General features: G+C 50.9%; 1 protein-coding gene across 1 annotated transcript in view; it reads left to right on the plus strand.

The window, feature by feature from the left end:
• The window catches only part of DGLUCY (D-glutamate cyclase), a 40,941-nt gene extending 28,087 nt beyond the window's left edge, over positions 1 to 12,854 (plus strand). The window contains 5 exon segments of the mRNA XM_015086283.3: positions 1,461 to 1,613; positions 5,452 to 5,570; positions 6,314 to 6,465; positions 12,349 to 12,381; positions 12,383 to 12,854. Of these exon segments, the coding sequence (XP_014941769.2) occupies positions 1,461 to 1,613; positions 5,452 to 5,570; positions 6,314 to 6,465; positions 12,349 to 12,381; positions 12,383 to 12,499 (574 nt within the window). The 3' untranslated portion in view covers positions 12,500 to 12,854.
• The last annotated feature ends 2,376 nt before the right edge of the window (positions 12,855 to 15,230 follow it).

Below are 15,230 nucleotides of genomic sequence, written 5' to 3' on the forward strand. Positions count from 1 at the left end.
AACGTCTACTTATTTTTGAGAGAGGGAGAGAGACAGAGCATGAGCGGCGGAGGGGCGGAAAGAGAGGAAGACACAGAATCCGAAGCAGGCTCCAGACTCTGAGCTGTCAGCACAGAGCCCGATGTGGGCTCGAACTCACAGACCGCGAGATCATGACCCGAGCTGAAGTCAATGCTTAACCACCTAGCTACCTGTAGCAAAGATTTTAAAGAACTCCATCATGGGAGGATTTGCAGAAATAAAGAAGTGTGATTTTCATGTTTTTAAATTGGATAATCAAGACAGTATTTTCCCGAGGTGGGTGGGGGATAGGCTATATGGCGGTGGGTATTAAGGAGGACGCTTGTGATGAGCACTGGGCATTGTAGATCAGTGATGAGTCACTGCATTCTACTCCTGAAACCAATATTGCACTGTCTGTTAACTAACTAGAATTTAGATAAAAACTTAAAAATAGTGGAGAAAAAAAGATAATATTCCTCCTAATAGTGATAACATCCACAACTACTACCACTTACCATGCACTGAGTGGGTGCAGGGCCCTCTGCTAAGCACCTCTTGTGCATTTTCTCCACTATGTTGTTGAAGCCTCTTTCAAACCCGGGGAAGTAGATATTGCAGGCACAGTGTCCAAAAATGAGGCCGAGGGAGGCTGCTTTCAGCCCTGTAGGAGACAGGTCCCCTTGTCAGGTCATCCGAGGTAGCAAATGTGGGTCAGAGAGGTTAAGCACTTGGCCAAGGCCAGGAGCGGGAGGGTCTGGACTCAGAGCCTACACCATCTGATTCCATAGCCCACAAGCTTACCGCTGCTCCCTGTGCCTCTTATCTAATCTCCGTCTTGTATTAGATTCATTCGTCTTCCATTTCAACTCTTTTTAAAGTCTGTTTGTGTTCATAAACCGAACAAGAACCTAGAAGAAGCCAGAAGTGGGCCAGGAGCAGCCAACGCTCCAACCCCTGGGTGCTGGTGCCCACTGACTAGTGGAGATGGGGCAGGGCATCAGCAGTGTCAAACACGTGACCCTGACCGTTGGCCTTCTCAATCTCACAGCCTCTGACTCTAATGAACCGCTAGAGCTTCTGATGAGATTTTTAGTGATCTGATTGAGGGGCACCTGGGTGTCTCAGTCAGTTAAGCATCTGACTCTTGGTTTCGGCTCAGGTCATAATCTCATGGTTCCTGAGTTCCAGGCCCGAGTCTGGCTCTATGCTGACAGTGCAGAGCCTGCTTGGGATTTTCTCTCTCTGCCCCTCCCTCCTCTCAAAATAAACAAATAAACTTTAAAAAAAATGATCTGATCAACTAGCCCCCAGCACAGGCCGTGGCACACATAAATGTTGAGTCAAATTCTGCAGGAATGAAGGAATCAAAGAGAGCACAAGGGTCCTTCACACAAACACATGACCCAACAAGTCAGCCACACCCTCCATAAAGCCCCTATGCCCTTGCTTCCTGGCAGATTCGACCATCTGGTGGCAATTGAGCGCACAGGAAGGGCCGCCAATGGTAATTGCTATAATGCGAGGAAGATGAGCATCAGGCCCTGGGTTGACCCCACTGATGATCTTTTGCTGGCAGCCCAGAAGATTCCTGGAATCTCAGCTACTGGTAAGTCAGAAGCACAGAGAATTCAACAAGAGCGTGTCTGCACTAAATGCCTTTTTAGTTGACTATTGAACAGGTGACATGAAGGAGTTCTATGGGGTCCATAGTTTTTCTACTCCAGAGCTGTTCTTTGTTTATTGTGATCTGTGTAGACAATAACAACATTATCACTTAGAAATCCAACATTCCCACAGCAAGAAAGGAAAATGACGCTTTAGCATATTCTATTCCCCCAACTCTAAAATATTAAAACTAATAGTAAAAAAGGACACCTGGCTGGCTCAGTCAGTTAAGCATCCGACTCTGGGTTTTGGCTCAGGCCATGATCTATGGTTTTGGGGGTTAGAGCCCCGTGTCAGGCTGTGTGTGGCAGTGTGGAGCCTGCTTGGGATTCTCTGTCTCCTTCTCTCTCTGTCCCCTCCCCCATTCACACTGTCTCTTTCTTTCTCAAAATGAATAAACTTGGGGCGCCTGGGTGGCGCAGTCGGTTAAGCGTCCAACTTCAGCCAGGTCACGATCTCGCGGTCCGTGAGTTCGAGCCCCGCGTCAGGCTCTGGGCTGATGGCTCGGAGCCTGGAGCCTGTTTCCGATTCTGTGTCTCCCTCTCTTTCTGCCCCTCCCCTGTTCATGCTCTGTCTCTCTCTGTCCCAAAAATAAATAAACGTTGAAAAAAAAATGAATAAACTTAAAAAAAAACTAATAGTAAAATAATAATAATAATAATAATAATAATAAAATCAAGGCATAACATATTCTTTTAGTCATGCAGGACCAATGAACCATGTATATACTGTGCTTCATCTTATAAGAGCTTTAGTTTTGAAATATATCTTGAATATATGATTAGTGCAATATTCCGATTGCTAATAATATAATGTGATCATTTGTGTTTGTACAGAACTTCATCGCTTTCAAAGAGGTTTCACATCCATATATTGTTGAAGCCTCTTTAAAACCCTGGGAAGTAGGTAAGGTAGAGTGTACAAAAATGAGGCCTACGGAGGTTCCTCATGGTCGCTGAGCCCATTAGTGTTGCTGGTAGAATTAGGAGTCCAGACTCCCAGGACCCCTCCAAACATGCTTTTCATGGAATCACGTTGCTTTAACTGAATTTCTGAAAGGCTTGCTGTAACTCCCAGAGCAGTGTTCTTCCCCTGGGAGTAGGTGTAGACCCTGGGGTAATTAAGGCAAGTTTCTCTGTTCTGTGTTTATTTGTTCTCTTCATTCAAACACTTCAGAGTGTTTCCCAGACTCATTAGTCTCCTTTGGCTTTTGAGGTTGGATGAGACAATGAAAGTCTTCCTGGCTGGGTAGAAAATTTCTGCAAATCGCCTGGTCTTTCCCAGAAGAGGCCGTGGGTGTGGTGCCCACAGCACAGTTGGCTTGGGCTTCCTGTCTCTCGAGGCTGGCCAGGCGAAGGACCTGAGGGCTGGAGGAAAGCGTGCCCAGGGCGGGGAGGGAAGGGGTCTCCAAGTCCAAAGGGGCCATCAGGGTCTGAAGGAGCTGCTCTTCCCCTGATGAATGGACCCCTAATCTTTGCTCATCCCCCCAAGATCCCAGAGGACACAGGTAGAGCTCGCTGTTTGTGCCTTCCAATTGCCCCTTTTTTGTGGGCCCTTGGACCCCTCTCTTACCCAAAGGATCCCAGGCTTCTCCTGTGATTTCCCCCAGCACCCCCTTCTCAGCAGGACCACCCTTGGTCTTTTCTCCCCTCTGCTCCATCAAGACCCTGTTTTCCTCAGTTTCCACTGGCAGCTACCTTGTCATGGACGTACTACCGACCACCCAGGACCTAGGTGCCACCCCTCTTGGAAATTCTGGGAATGCCATCAAGTGAGGAAAACAAGGACTCACCTGAGGAGCAAACAAGATAAAATTCATAAAATGCAAAAGAGCAGAGACAGAAATAGACAAAATACCAATGCTGGGGTTGTTATTATTTCCCTTCATTCAGTAGCCTGTCGTGGACCCAGAAAATTTTTCAGAGAGAAATCCTCAGGGTGTGGACCTAAGGCATCTGTCCATTCACAACAGTCTGATTCTTTGGGCTGCGTCCAGGTCTCTGGCGCTCGAGGTGGGGTAGCTCTGGTCCCTGTCCACCATCTCACAGTGAATGCTAGCCTCTGGTGAAATGCTTCCACGCATTCCAGGCCTTTCTAGAAACAGACACAAAAAGAGCCATGCAACCTTTCTGCAGGCTTGCATGGCCTGGCCCTCTGCCCTTGAGGCCCTTGGACAAGTGCTTTGGGTAAGCGGTTATCTTAAGGCAGCCACAACCCTCTCCTGGAGGCAGATTCAGCTGACCTCTGGCCTACAGAATCCTCCAGAAATGCCTGGACACAGGAGCAAAGAGTGTTCCTCTAGCACCACCTCACATGGGTAGGCTGCAGAGTCAGTTATAATTTTTTTTTTTTTTTTTTTTGGAGAGAGAGAGAGAGAGAGAGAGAGAGAGAGACAGAGCAGAGAAGGGACAGAGAGAGAGGGAGACACAGAATCTGAAGCAGGCTTCAGGCTCCAAGCCGTGAGCACAGAGCCCGACTCAGGGCTCGAACTCGTGGACCGCGAGATCATGGCCTGAGCTGAAGTCAGTCGCTTAACTGACTGAGCCACCCAGGTGCCCCTGGTTAGATTTTTTTGCATCCTGTTCCTGTGAGGGTGGTGCGGCCTGGTAATTATTTTTAGCCAGTTCACCTATCTTCAACACCATTCCTTTCACAGAAGAATTAAATCATTTCTGATATTGATTTATTCTAACGTATTTGCGTTAGCATTTATTGTGCTAATTAACAAACCCTCTGGTGCTGCTTATCAGATTGCCTTTAGGCCGTGGTCTCTTTCCAGTGCTAACCAACCACCCCTGTGGTATGTATTCCTCATTAGGCTACTCCACAAGCAACCAGGCACCCTTCTGGTGTAGATTAACTGACACTCATATATTTCATACTCTTTTTTTTTTTAATGTTTATTTATTTTTGAGAGAGAGACAGAGCATGAGTGGGGGAGGGGCAGAGAGAGAGGGAGACACAGAATCTGAAGCAGGCTCCAGGCTCTGAGCTCTCAGCACAGAGCCTGATGTGGGGCTCAAACTCACGAACTGTGAGATCATGACCTGAGCCGAAGTTGGACACCCAACCGACTGAGCCACCCAGGCTCAGTCTTTAATTTACATTAAATTACAGAATTGACCTTTACAATCTGTATCAGCTCCCCAGCACATGGATGGGGTTCAGGGCCTTCCTTGAAGCCCCTCTGTAAGCAGGAGTCACTCAAAAGTTGAGGAACCACAGCTGTGTCTCCCTCGGGCTTGGTAACATCAGCATAGGGGGTATTCCATCTGTGACTAGAGAGCATGACTCAGTAGGGCACTGGCCACATTCTGGTGAGTTCCAAACTTCAACTCACTTTTTTAAAAAAACTTTGTATGTTTTATTTATTTTTGAGAGAGAGAGAGAGAGAGAGAGAGAGAGAGCACTAGTGAGGGAGGGGCAGGGAGAGAGGGAGACATAGAATCTGAAGCAGGGGCTCCAGGCTCTGAGCCCTCAGCCCGGGGACCAACACAGGGCTCAAACCCATGAACTGTGGGATCATGACCTGAGCCGAAGTTGGGCATTTAACCGGCTGAGCCACCCAGGCGCCCCTCAACTCAATTTTAACTAAAGAAGTTCCTAGAAGATCTGAAGGAGAAGTACCTCTCCTAGTTGTCTGAAAATGTACCCAGAAGCAACCCTTTTCCCTAACCTGAGGCAACAAAACACATGTGGGGGGGGGGGACCGTCCTGCCCCACAACGAGCCCCCATTTTGCCCAATCCTATACACCCACTGACTTGGTTCCCCTTGCCTTCAGGGGTTGGTGATGGGGCAATCAGCTTGGGAAGGGCAAAGTCAAGGAGGCTGTGAAAAGACACATACGAAATGGGGATGTGATTGCCTGTGATGTGGAGGCTGACTTTGCTGTCATCACTGGTGAGTATTCACATGGCGGGCCAGTCAGGCCCAGGTCTGCGCTGGGGCCCAAGAATCTGTGTTTCTAACAAGTTCACAGGAGCTCCTGGTGCCACTGGTCTTTTTTTTTTTTTTTTTTAATGTTTATTTATTTTTGAGAGAGACAGAGTGTGAGTGGGGGAGGGGCAGAGAGAGAGGGAGACACAGAATCTGAAGCAGGCTCCAGGCTCTGAACTGTCCGTGTTGCAGAATTTTTTTTTACCTCAATACCTGGGGTTTGTTGTCTCACTGCTTTGAAGAATGAAGATGTGGACACAAAATGAGCAGCAGGCAATAGTTTATTAGACTATAAGATTACTCTTACTTACCAAGTAAGAGTAATAGGAAAGTCCTCTTTACGGAGAAGGAGCATTCAAAAGTGAATGCCCCAACTGTAGACAAGGGTCTTTATTTTATAGGGTTTTGGTCAGCCCCGTCCCTTCCCTCTTGTTTCTTCTCAGGTCCTACCCTTATTGACTGGATAACTCTAGATGCTGGGTGGTCCATTCCTGATCGGCTTGTTTCCATCGTATGAGGGGTGGTCTATGGCCATACCGTTCCTTGTGGGTCATAGGTTTTATGGTCGCCGAAGTTGGACACTCAACCGACTGAGCCACCCACACCCCCCTTGGGGCCACTCTTTGAGATGAGTTCTGCTGCTTAGAGGCAGGGTGATGGACCCCATAAGCTTTCCAATTCCATGGTAGAATCTTTTTTTGTTCTAGGTGTTTCTAACTGGGGAGGCTGTGCCTTGGCCTGTGTGCTGTACATCCTCAACTCATGTGAGGTCCACAGACATTACCTAAGGGAGGCAGTTGGACCCTCCAGAGCACCTGGGGAGCAGGACTGGGCTCAGGCCCTTCCATCCGTTGCTAAAGTAACACACCCCGGCTGGCCACTTCCTGCAGGAGAGGCAGGCATGCTCCAGGCTTTCAGCCCAGGGCCAGGACCACTGCTGCCTGTTAACAGCCAGAGGCAGAGCCTGCCTATGTAGGGGAGCAAAATTTGCCACCACAAAATGTGGCTCTTTGGCATGTGGATTATTTTAGGATGATTGTTTTTTGAAAACAGAAGGACTCAATGACTCTGCCGTTCTCTCTTGGGGCCTCAGTTCCCACGGCCCTCCCCCCTCACCCCAATCGCAGACTCAAACCCACCTCTTCATCCCCTGCTCCTCCTTGAGCCTGAAGCACCTTCTGGGAGAATTTTCCAGAATAATTTGGATCATGGGAAATTGGAGCCAAAGCCCTGACTTGATGTCTAAATCCCAGGCCTGAAGGAACTTGCCCGTGAGCAGCAGCTTCACCTGGGGGCAGGTGGGAGGCTGAGAGGGCCGCAAAGCCTGAGAAACAGTGGAGGTAGCTGGGGTGTTCGGCCTGGAGGGGAGAAGACTGGGGGGCATGAATGGCTCACACCTGAATGGCTTCCTGGAGGAGGGAGACAGACAACGCCCTCGGCCCCCTGAGAGACAGAAGCAGGCCAAAAGGCAGAGGTCACGAAAGCAGATTCTGGTTCACTGTAAGGAAGACCTTACCCTCTGCAGAGCTGCCCAGCCCTGCAAGGAGGAAGCCTCTGACGTGGGCCCATGGAGGAGGGGTTCCCGTGCGAGGTCAGGCTGGGCCGCTGACCCCACGGCCACTCCTAACCAGTCCAGAAGCAGTCTCGTGCACCTGAAGGCCTCACTTTCCTAGCCTGGCCTCCCAAAGGTATGGATCGCTAAATGCAAGACCAGGAACCCGGTCTTTTGTGTTTGCTTTCCCAGCAACCGGCAGAGGGAACATAGTGGTAAATTCTTGTAGAACGAACGAATGAACGACCGGGCAGGCCGATGCAGTGCTTTGTTGGGGCAGCAGGTCCCCAAATCCAGAGGCATCTGAATCACCTCAGGGCATCGTAAACCACAGGGTGCAAAGCCCACCCCAGGGTACCTGACTCCAGAGACCTGAGTTGAGCCGAAGTGGCATTTCTGACATGTTCTGGGTGACCACACTCTGAGACCCTGGGTTACAGGGTTGGTCTGGGGAGAAGCAAAGGCAATCCCAAGGCGGGAAGGTTCCTGAGCCTCGAGCCTGGACATAGCAGCTCAGGTGGGGCGAGTGGTAGTGATGAGTCCCCAGGCAGCCAGCGGCTGAGGCCCAGAGCCCCTCACTTTGGAGAAGCATGTGCATCCAGAGCCCTGTCTCTCCCTCTGTGTCTCTCTTTCTCCTTCCTGCCACCCTGTTTCTCTCCAACACCTCCCTGGGTTGATGTTGTCCCCACTTTACACATGAGGGAGCTGGGATTCCAACAAGGGAGGTGGCTTGCCCAGCTCACCCAGCTAAGAGATGACCTTGGACCTGAGCCTGGGTCTTTCTGACTCCATTCTGTTTCTGTGGCTCAGAAGTTTCCTGGTTCCTGTTAACGCCAGGGTGCCATGTGGGGTTGGGGGCACTAGAGCAGCTTGAAGTGACATTTTCAGGGGAAACGATCTGCCCCATAGGGGCCCACAGGGCCTTCTGTGTTTTCTTTGCACTTCCTGTATCTGAACTGGGAAAAAAACACTCAGGGGGACTGCCTGACACATGATTCCTGATTCACACAGACACAAAAGAATGAACCCAGCCAAACAAATTCACACAGACCAAATGCTTACCCTCTGGGGATGGAAAATTCTCCTTTTGAGTTTCCACCCAGTCCTTCATAAATACATTAATAATGTATCGCTCTTGTAAGGAAAATAAAAGGAAACGTTTTCAAAGCAAAAGTACAAACTCGTGTGTGTTGAGCCCCTCCTCTGGGCCAGGCCAGGTCTGCTCTGAGAGGCAATGGGGTCAGACCCAGGCCCTGGGTAGACAACTCGGGATCTCCCTGGGGTCAGGTGTGGGGACTCATGGAACAATAGAAGTGTGCAGAGCAAGCTGCTGTGGGGACAGAGAGCAGGCACTCAGCTCCCTCAGAGGGCTCAAGAAAGGCTGCCTGGAGGAGGTGGTGCTGAGCTAGGTCTTAAAGGATGAGTGGGATATAAGTAGGCAGGTAAGAAAGGGTGGGAAGGCTCTTCCAGGCAGAGGACCCACATAAGCCAAGGTGCAGGCACACGAAGCAGTGCAGCGTGCAGGGGGAGTAACTGGGATCGTCATGCTAGAGTTCTGTAGGTGGCTCCATGGATGTCCCTGACTCATCGAGAGGTGTGGGCAGAGCTGTGGCCTGAGCAGGTGGTGCAGCTTGATTAGCAGGATGAGGAATATCCCCCATCTCTGCTCTGTGAGTTGCTTGTAAGCAGGGCCTCCCATATTCAGGGACGGTTCTTAGGGGTCCCCTTGTAACTGTAGCAGGTGTGGGCACCAGGCTGAGGAGCCCAGGGAAGGTAGCCACCACCATCTAAGGCACACCCTGCCTGCTCCAGCCCTTGGCTGTGCCTGGGAGTTTTATCTGAGGGCACTAAATGGCTGGAGAGCATTCCCCACACCTTGTCAAGGGCTAAGAGCTGAATGATGACACCTTACAGGGACTAAGGATGGATGGATGGATGGATGGATGGATGGATGCATGGCTGGCTGGCTGGATGCCTGGATGGATGGATGGATGGGTGCCTGGATGGATGGATGGATGGATGCCTGGATGGATGGATGGATGGATGGATGGATGGATGGTTAGACGGATGGATGGATGGATAGATGGATGCCTGGATGGATGGATGGGTGGATGGATGGATGGATTTCTGGCTGGATGGCTGGATTGCTGGTTGTCTGGCCAGATGGATGGATAGATGGATGATACAGACAAGCAGGAACATGGCTTCATCCTGGGCTCCTTTTCTCTTCCAGTACCTTAATCCCACTCTACTTTTCTTTCTAACTTTTAAAAATTGAGTTACATAGAAGAAAGAAGTGCATACACCTTGCATGTACAGCAGATGAATTTTTTTTTTAATTTTTTTTCTTTTAACGTTTATTCATTTTTGAGAGAGAGACACAGCATGAACGGGGGAGGGGCAGAGAGAGAGGGAGACACAGAATCTGAAACAGGCTCCAGGCTCTGAGCTGTCAGCACAGAGCCCGACGCAGGGCTCGAACTCACGGACCGCGAGATCATGACCTGAGCTGAAGTCGGACGCTTAACCGACAGAGCCACCCAGGCGCCCCGAGATAAATTTTTACATACATATACATCCATACAGCCACTGCCAAGATCATGATACAGAACAGTTCTAACTTCCTAGGAGGCCCCTTTCTCCCACCCCACTTTGAACAGCAACATCACCTACCCATGACACCACCCTACCACACACCCTGTGTGAACCAACAGTGACCACCCACACACTCAGCCACTAAGCCCCAGAAGGCATCCTAGGGCCTCTTTCCCTGTTCACAATGAACTAGGCCCCAAGCCCTGGCCTTCCTGTCTCACTTCAGTCCTCTGTCCCTCCTCTCATGCCACACTGTCTCAGCCTGGATTGGTGTCACAGCCTCCAGGTGCTCTGCCTCCAGGTCAAGTCTCCTGTCTTCTGTCACCTCCTCCATGTGGTGGCATCTCCTTGAAGATGGTGTGGTCATTCAGTGATTCCTGGAAATTTTCAGGCAGTCTCCACTGGCCCAGCTGTTCCTTGTGGCTCTTGGTAGAGGCCGAGTGCCAACCAGTTCCAAAGCTGCTGTCTAATCACATGCACCCTGACACCCCAAGCCTCTCCCTGGGACCCAGAAGGATGGGAATGGTGCCAGTGGGCAGTGAGCTAAGAGGAAATGCCCATCCCCCCTCCGGGGACCCAGGAGCACTCCCCCAGAAAGAGAGGATATGATCCAATGGAGAGAGAAATGGAAGAATAAATCCCAAACAAAGGGCAGGAAATGCCATTCTAGGCTGGGTAGTCCCTGGGAAGGGGCTGGTGGACAAAGAGATGCCTGGAAATGCCCGTGGGTGTCCCTCCCACCTTGGCACCCAGGGCAGGTGGAAATGCAGGCTCTCCCACCAGCTGGGAGTAGAGACAGTTCCCAGGTGAGTTTTGCCAGCACTCTCTCCATTGTTTTGACTGGTTTTCAGTGAGTGCTCCTCACAGCCCCTGGCTTGGCTCCTTCCTGCTCTTTTGTCATCTGACATCCTAGCTGTCTGTCTTCTAGAAAGTCTTTCTTGAGCCACTCTGATAACCAGGGTTGGATGCCCCCTGCTTGGTGCTGTGATCCCCATAGACTGTGCCTGCCTGGTCACTTATCTAGACTATGAACCCCCCAGGGGGGCAGGGACTATGTCACATTCACCACTGTATCCCTGGTTCAGCTCTGGCACACAGCTGGTGCTCAAGGAAACTTTGATGGGTGCTGAAATGAATGAGCAAATGCCTGAGGAGGAAGATGAGAGCCCTTCTCAGTCCTGTCCTAACCTTCCTGTTGTGGATGCCTTGTCTCCTCCACCACCCCTCCCCTCCCGCTTCTGCTTTCGGAGGAGGAGGAGGGGAGGAGAACGTACTGGACTTCTGCCCCTCAGGCACCGTCCTTTCTCCTTTTGCCCACACCCAAGACCCCCTTCCTCAGGGAGAACTTTTCAACCAGAGAGTAACTCATGCTAGCTTTGATAAGTAGTTCTTTGGGACCTTAATTTTCGGGAGGTGAAATGAGGGGTATCAAATCACTTTTTAAAAAATGAGCAAATATGTCAAAGGAAAAAAAGCTCTGGGCTAAAGGCCAGGGGACCCAACCCTGCCAATAATAATTCACTTCATCTCATGAGCACCTACTGTGTGCCAAGGGCCACCCTAGGTGCTTTACTTCCATCGTCTTATTTAATGGAGGCATTACTACTATTATCATCAAAATCCCCATTATACAGATGAGGACACTGAGGCAAGGAGAAGTTAAAACACCTACCAGGAAAGACCCAAGTCAGATCTGTCTGATCCTAAACCCTGCCTGCTGGGCCCAGGGTCTGTTATGCCTAGAATTCGTGATCCCCAAAGACCGCCAGGGAGCCGAGTCTGATGTAAAAGCAAAAGAGCCTTTATTGGAGCTAGCTCGAGCTCAATGCCCTACCTGCACCCTACGCAGCGGTGAGATACAGGGGAGAGAGAGCTGAATTTCAAAAGGACAAAGGTTTTATTGGGGCCTAGGGGCAGTTGGTGGGGTAATGGCTGTGGCCTCAGCCGATTGGCTGGGGAAGGGTCAGAGTCCTGTTAGGCAGGTGAGCGGGAGGTTACTCAAGGGGAGGAGGCGTGGTCAAGGTGAAGGACACAGAACAAGATGGAGTCGGCTGGCGTAGGCCCGCGCTCTCAGGTCAGGCTGCATTTTCTCCATGGCTCTGCTCCCTCCGGATGCCCCCACATCCACACTGGGTCTTATGGAGAAGACAAGAAGGTGGCTGCAGCAGGGGTTGGTACACGCCCCACAGGCGGCGTCTCAGGAGGAATGGGAGCCTCCTCGGCACAAAAGCCGCGGACGGATGATCCAGAGCTGAGCAGGGGCTAGGTTGCAAGGAGTAGCCCATGCTGTCCCCGCAGAAGCGAATCTTCAGTGTTTTTAACAAACACTAACTCCAAGGTAGCTACCAGAAGAAACATCCCAAACTGTTCCAAATTGCTGCTTCTCGGGAGCAGGTTTGGGGCAGATGAGAGGTGATACAGGACACTTATTTTTCATTATGAGTCTGCCAGTGGCATTACTGTGGTTAAGCAAAAATTCGTTTTTAAAAAGGAGTCCACGCCAAGCGAAACACTCTTCCTCCACTTGTAAATGTATGTGTTTCTTTCTTTTTCCTCCCCCTCCCCCATTCTATCCCCATCCCCTTGTTTTTCCAGGAAGAAAAAGTGTTGGGCATCCTGGTGCGGCACCCAAGTCCAGAGTGGAGTCTCGGGCGAGGTGGGCCCGGAGGTAGATGGGCTGTCCTTCCACGGCATCCACGCCCAGATGATCCAGAAGCTGGTGGATGTCACTGCGATGGGTATGTGACTGTGCATGTGGAGTGCGTACCAGATGGCCGTGCCTGGAACTAGGAGGGAGTTCCCTGAGGGCCCCGAGCTCCTTTCCACACGGTCCTGGGTGAGCAGCGCCTGTGACGGGACAGCGCAGATGTTGGAGACTGAAGAGGATGTTTCCTCAGGGCTTCCAGTCCTTTGCTTTTCTTCCTAAGTGCTAAGAGGGATTGATTTCAGCCCTCCTCCTCAGGCTTCTTCAGAGCACCCACATGGTCTGCTCTGAGAGTTTTCCGAGGCACCACTTATGGGGACAAGAGTAGGCATGACTAGAGCCATGAATAATCCCAAGGCTAATTAAGAAATAGTAAAAAAAAAAAACACACACACAAAAAAACGGAGGGGGCACCTGGGTGAGGAGGGGGCACCTGGGTGACTTAGTTAAGTGTCTGAGCCTTGATTTTGGCTCAGGTCATGATCTCGTGGTTTGTGAGATCGAGCCCTGTGTCAGCCTCCGTGTTGACAGTGTGGAGCCTGCTTGAGATCCTCTCTCCCCCTCTCTCTCTGCCCTTACCGCCCCCCGACTCTCTCTCTCAAAATAAACAAACTTAAAAAAAAAGAAATCGTTCAATGTACAAATATGTAGCATATGTTTACAAACCTCTGGGACTTTACTAAAGGTTTACTCACTACCACCACCAACAAAATATTTATACCTCTGAAATGCTTTCTTTTTCAAACATTTTGTTTCCTTGGGTCTTCAAACCTTACGCTTATCGCCATCACCCCTCCTTTCTGTTCCTCACCTCTCTTCACCCCCACACCTCCCGACACCCCCTACCACAGAGCCTGACTCTTGGCCCGCCTCCTCCCCATATGCTCAGCCCCAGCCTAGAGCCAGAGGCTTTGGCCTCCCTGAATAGGAGGGCGGCCACACTCCTGGAGCCAGGGGGTTGGGGGGTCAGGAGTGTCTAGGGCTCAGGTGGCTCACAGGCTCCTCCTGGACAACTGTAGTCAGCTTGTCCTTATCTCACTCACACTCATCCAGTGCACGTTTCCCAACAAAATTAGGAGCAGGATCACCGACCACATCCAATTACACTCCCCTGTTGAGCTAATACGGTATCTCGTGCTAGTTCACTGCCGAGCGATGGCTCACTCATCCAGATGGGGTAGTCTGGCTTCCCAGCTACAGCTCCAAATGTTTATTGGGCCTGCTTTGTTTTATTTCCTTAAACATGTCCACTTCAACTCTTTAAGGGGCATTAGTTGTGAAGCGTGAAACACATGCTACAAAAATTACCCCTAGGCTGTCTACTCAATAGAAGTTAAAGCCTAAACGTGTAGTAAGTAATCTGGGATTAACTTCCAGTGCTATTTACACGGCAAAGCCCCTGGCCAGCTAGGGGTGGGACAGTCCAGACCTCCCTTTGTCATTCTGGCGGGGAGTCCCCACCTACAGGTCTGTGCTTCCGCTGGTGTGGCCTCCAGGGCTGACGTGCTCATTGTGATGAGCTCACAGTCCCTCCCATCTGCAACTTCTCACAGCTCACTGAGCCTGTCTCAGCTGTCAGCTTTACTGGCCAGGTGTTCCACACTTACAGTTTTCGGCCCTGACTTGAGACGGCAGAGTTCCGAGTAATGAGGTCCTCTGAGAGCCCGCCCTGGCATTTGTGAAGTCTCGATGACTAGGAGAGAGGAAGCGAGGAAGCATCACTTTGGTAAAGCTGCCATCACTCTTCTGATTCATATTTTGGGGAAAGACACTAATGGGCCTTTGGTTTTGCAATAGTAATAACAGTTCTGTTCTGGCATGGAGAAGTTTAAGGCATGACCGTGTAATAGGTTATGTGCGCTGTGGCCAGAAGTTTATGGGATGATGATGACATTGTTTAGGACAGAGGCTGAGACCTGGGTGGAGCCCAGAGAAGGCCGCGAGGGGGGGTCCTAGTTCTGGAGTGAGACATCCGCAGTACCCCCGCCCCCCCCCCCCCACACACACACACTGCAGGGAGAAAGGGGCTAAGGTGCAAGCAAGAGCCAGGAATAGGGGCCAGCAGGGACCAGCTCAGGGACCACTGGAGCTCTGAGTTCCAGGATCCAGTTTTCAGCCATTTCCTTTCCACAGGATGATTCCTGGTCAAGCCTTTCATAAAGTTTGGCTCAAGTTTATCCTAGTGTTGGCTGTGTTTTGATAAAGGGCCTGTGTCCACATCTAGGGTGACTGGGTGAGCATGGCTATGGCCTGGAGAAGCCAGTTGCAGTGGGGAATGGTGGGGCAGCCTGGGGTAAAGATGGGCTGGAACGTCCCCCGGGATGGATTCATGGCACAGGTGAGCATCTTGGGGCACTTCCAGGAATGTTAGAGGGGGATCCTGGCAAGCAGTGTCTGGGATGCTCTCTGGATATTCAAGGGCAGGCTGGAGACCTTGGGCACATCGAGATGCACATGCCCCATAGACCCTACAGGAGGTGGGACTCAAAGGCAAGCAAGCCAACCAATGGAGTCAGGGTTCCTTAGACCCCTGCTGTCCCCTGGTCAAGTGCTGTCCTATTGCTCATCTGGGCAAGACATTCCTCTGAATTCATTTCATGCCCCTAATTGCATGGGCCCTGCTGATGGCCAGCCCCCCCATCGTCCAGTCCACTGCATTCTGCTCCTTCCTGCCCATTCCATATGGGTTTCACTGCTCCTCAATGATAATTCCCAGATTCAAGAGACCACCGCTCTAGGCAGGATGGAGAAGATGTGGCGTAAGAGCAGTTCA

The sequence above is a fragment of the Acinonyx jubatus genome, chromosome B3 (assembly GCF_027475565.1).
Source record: "Acinonyx jubatus isolate Ajub_Pintada_27869175 chromosome B3, VMU_Ajub_asm_v1.0, whole genome shotgun sequence".
NCBI classification, from domain to species: domain Eukaryota; kingdom Metazoa; phylum Chordata; class Mammalia; order Carnivora; family Felidae; genus Acinonyx; species Acinonyx jubatus.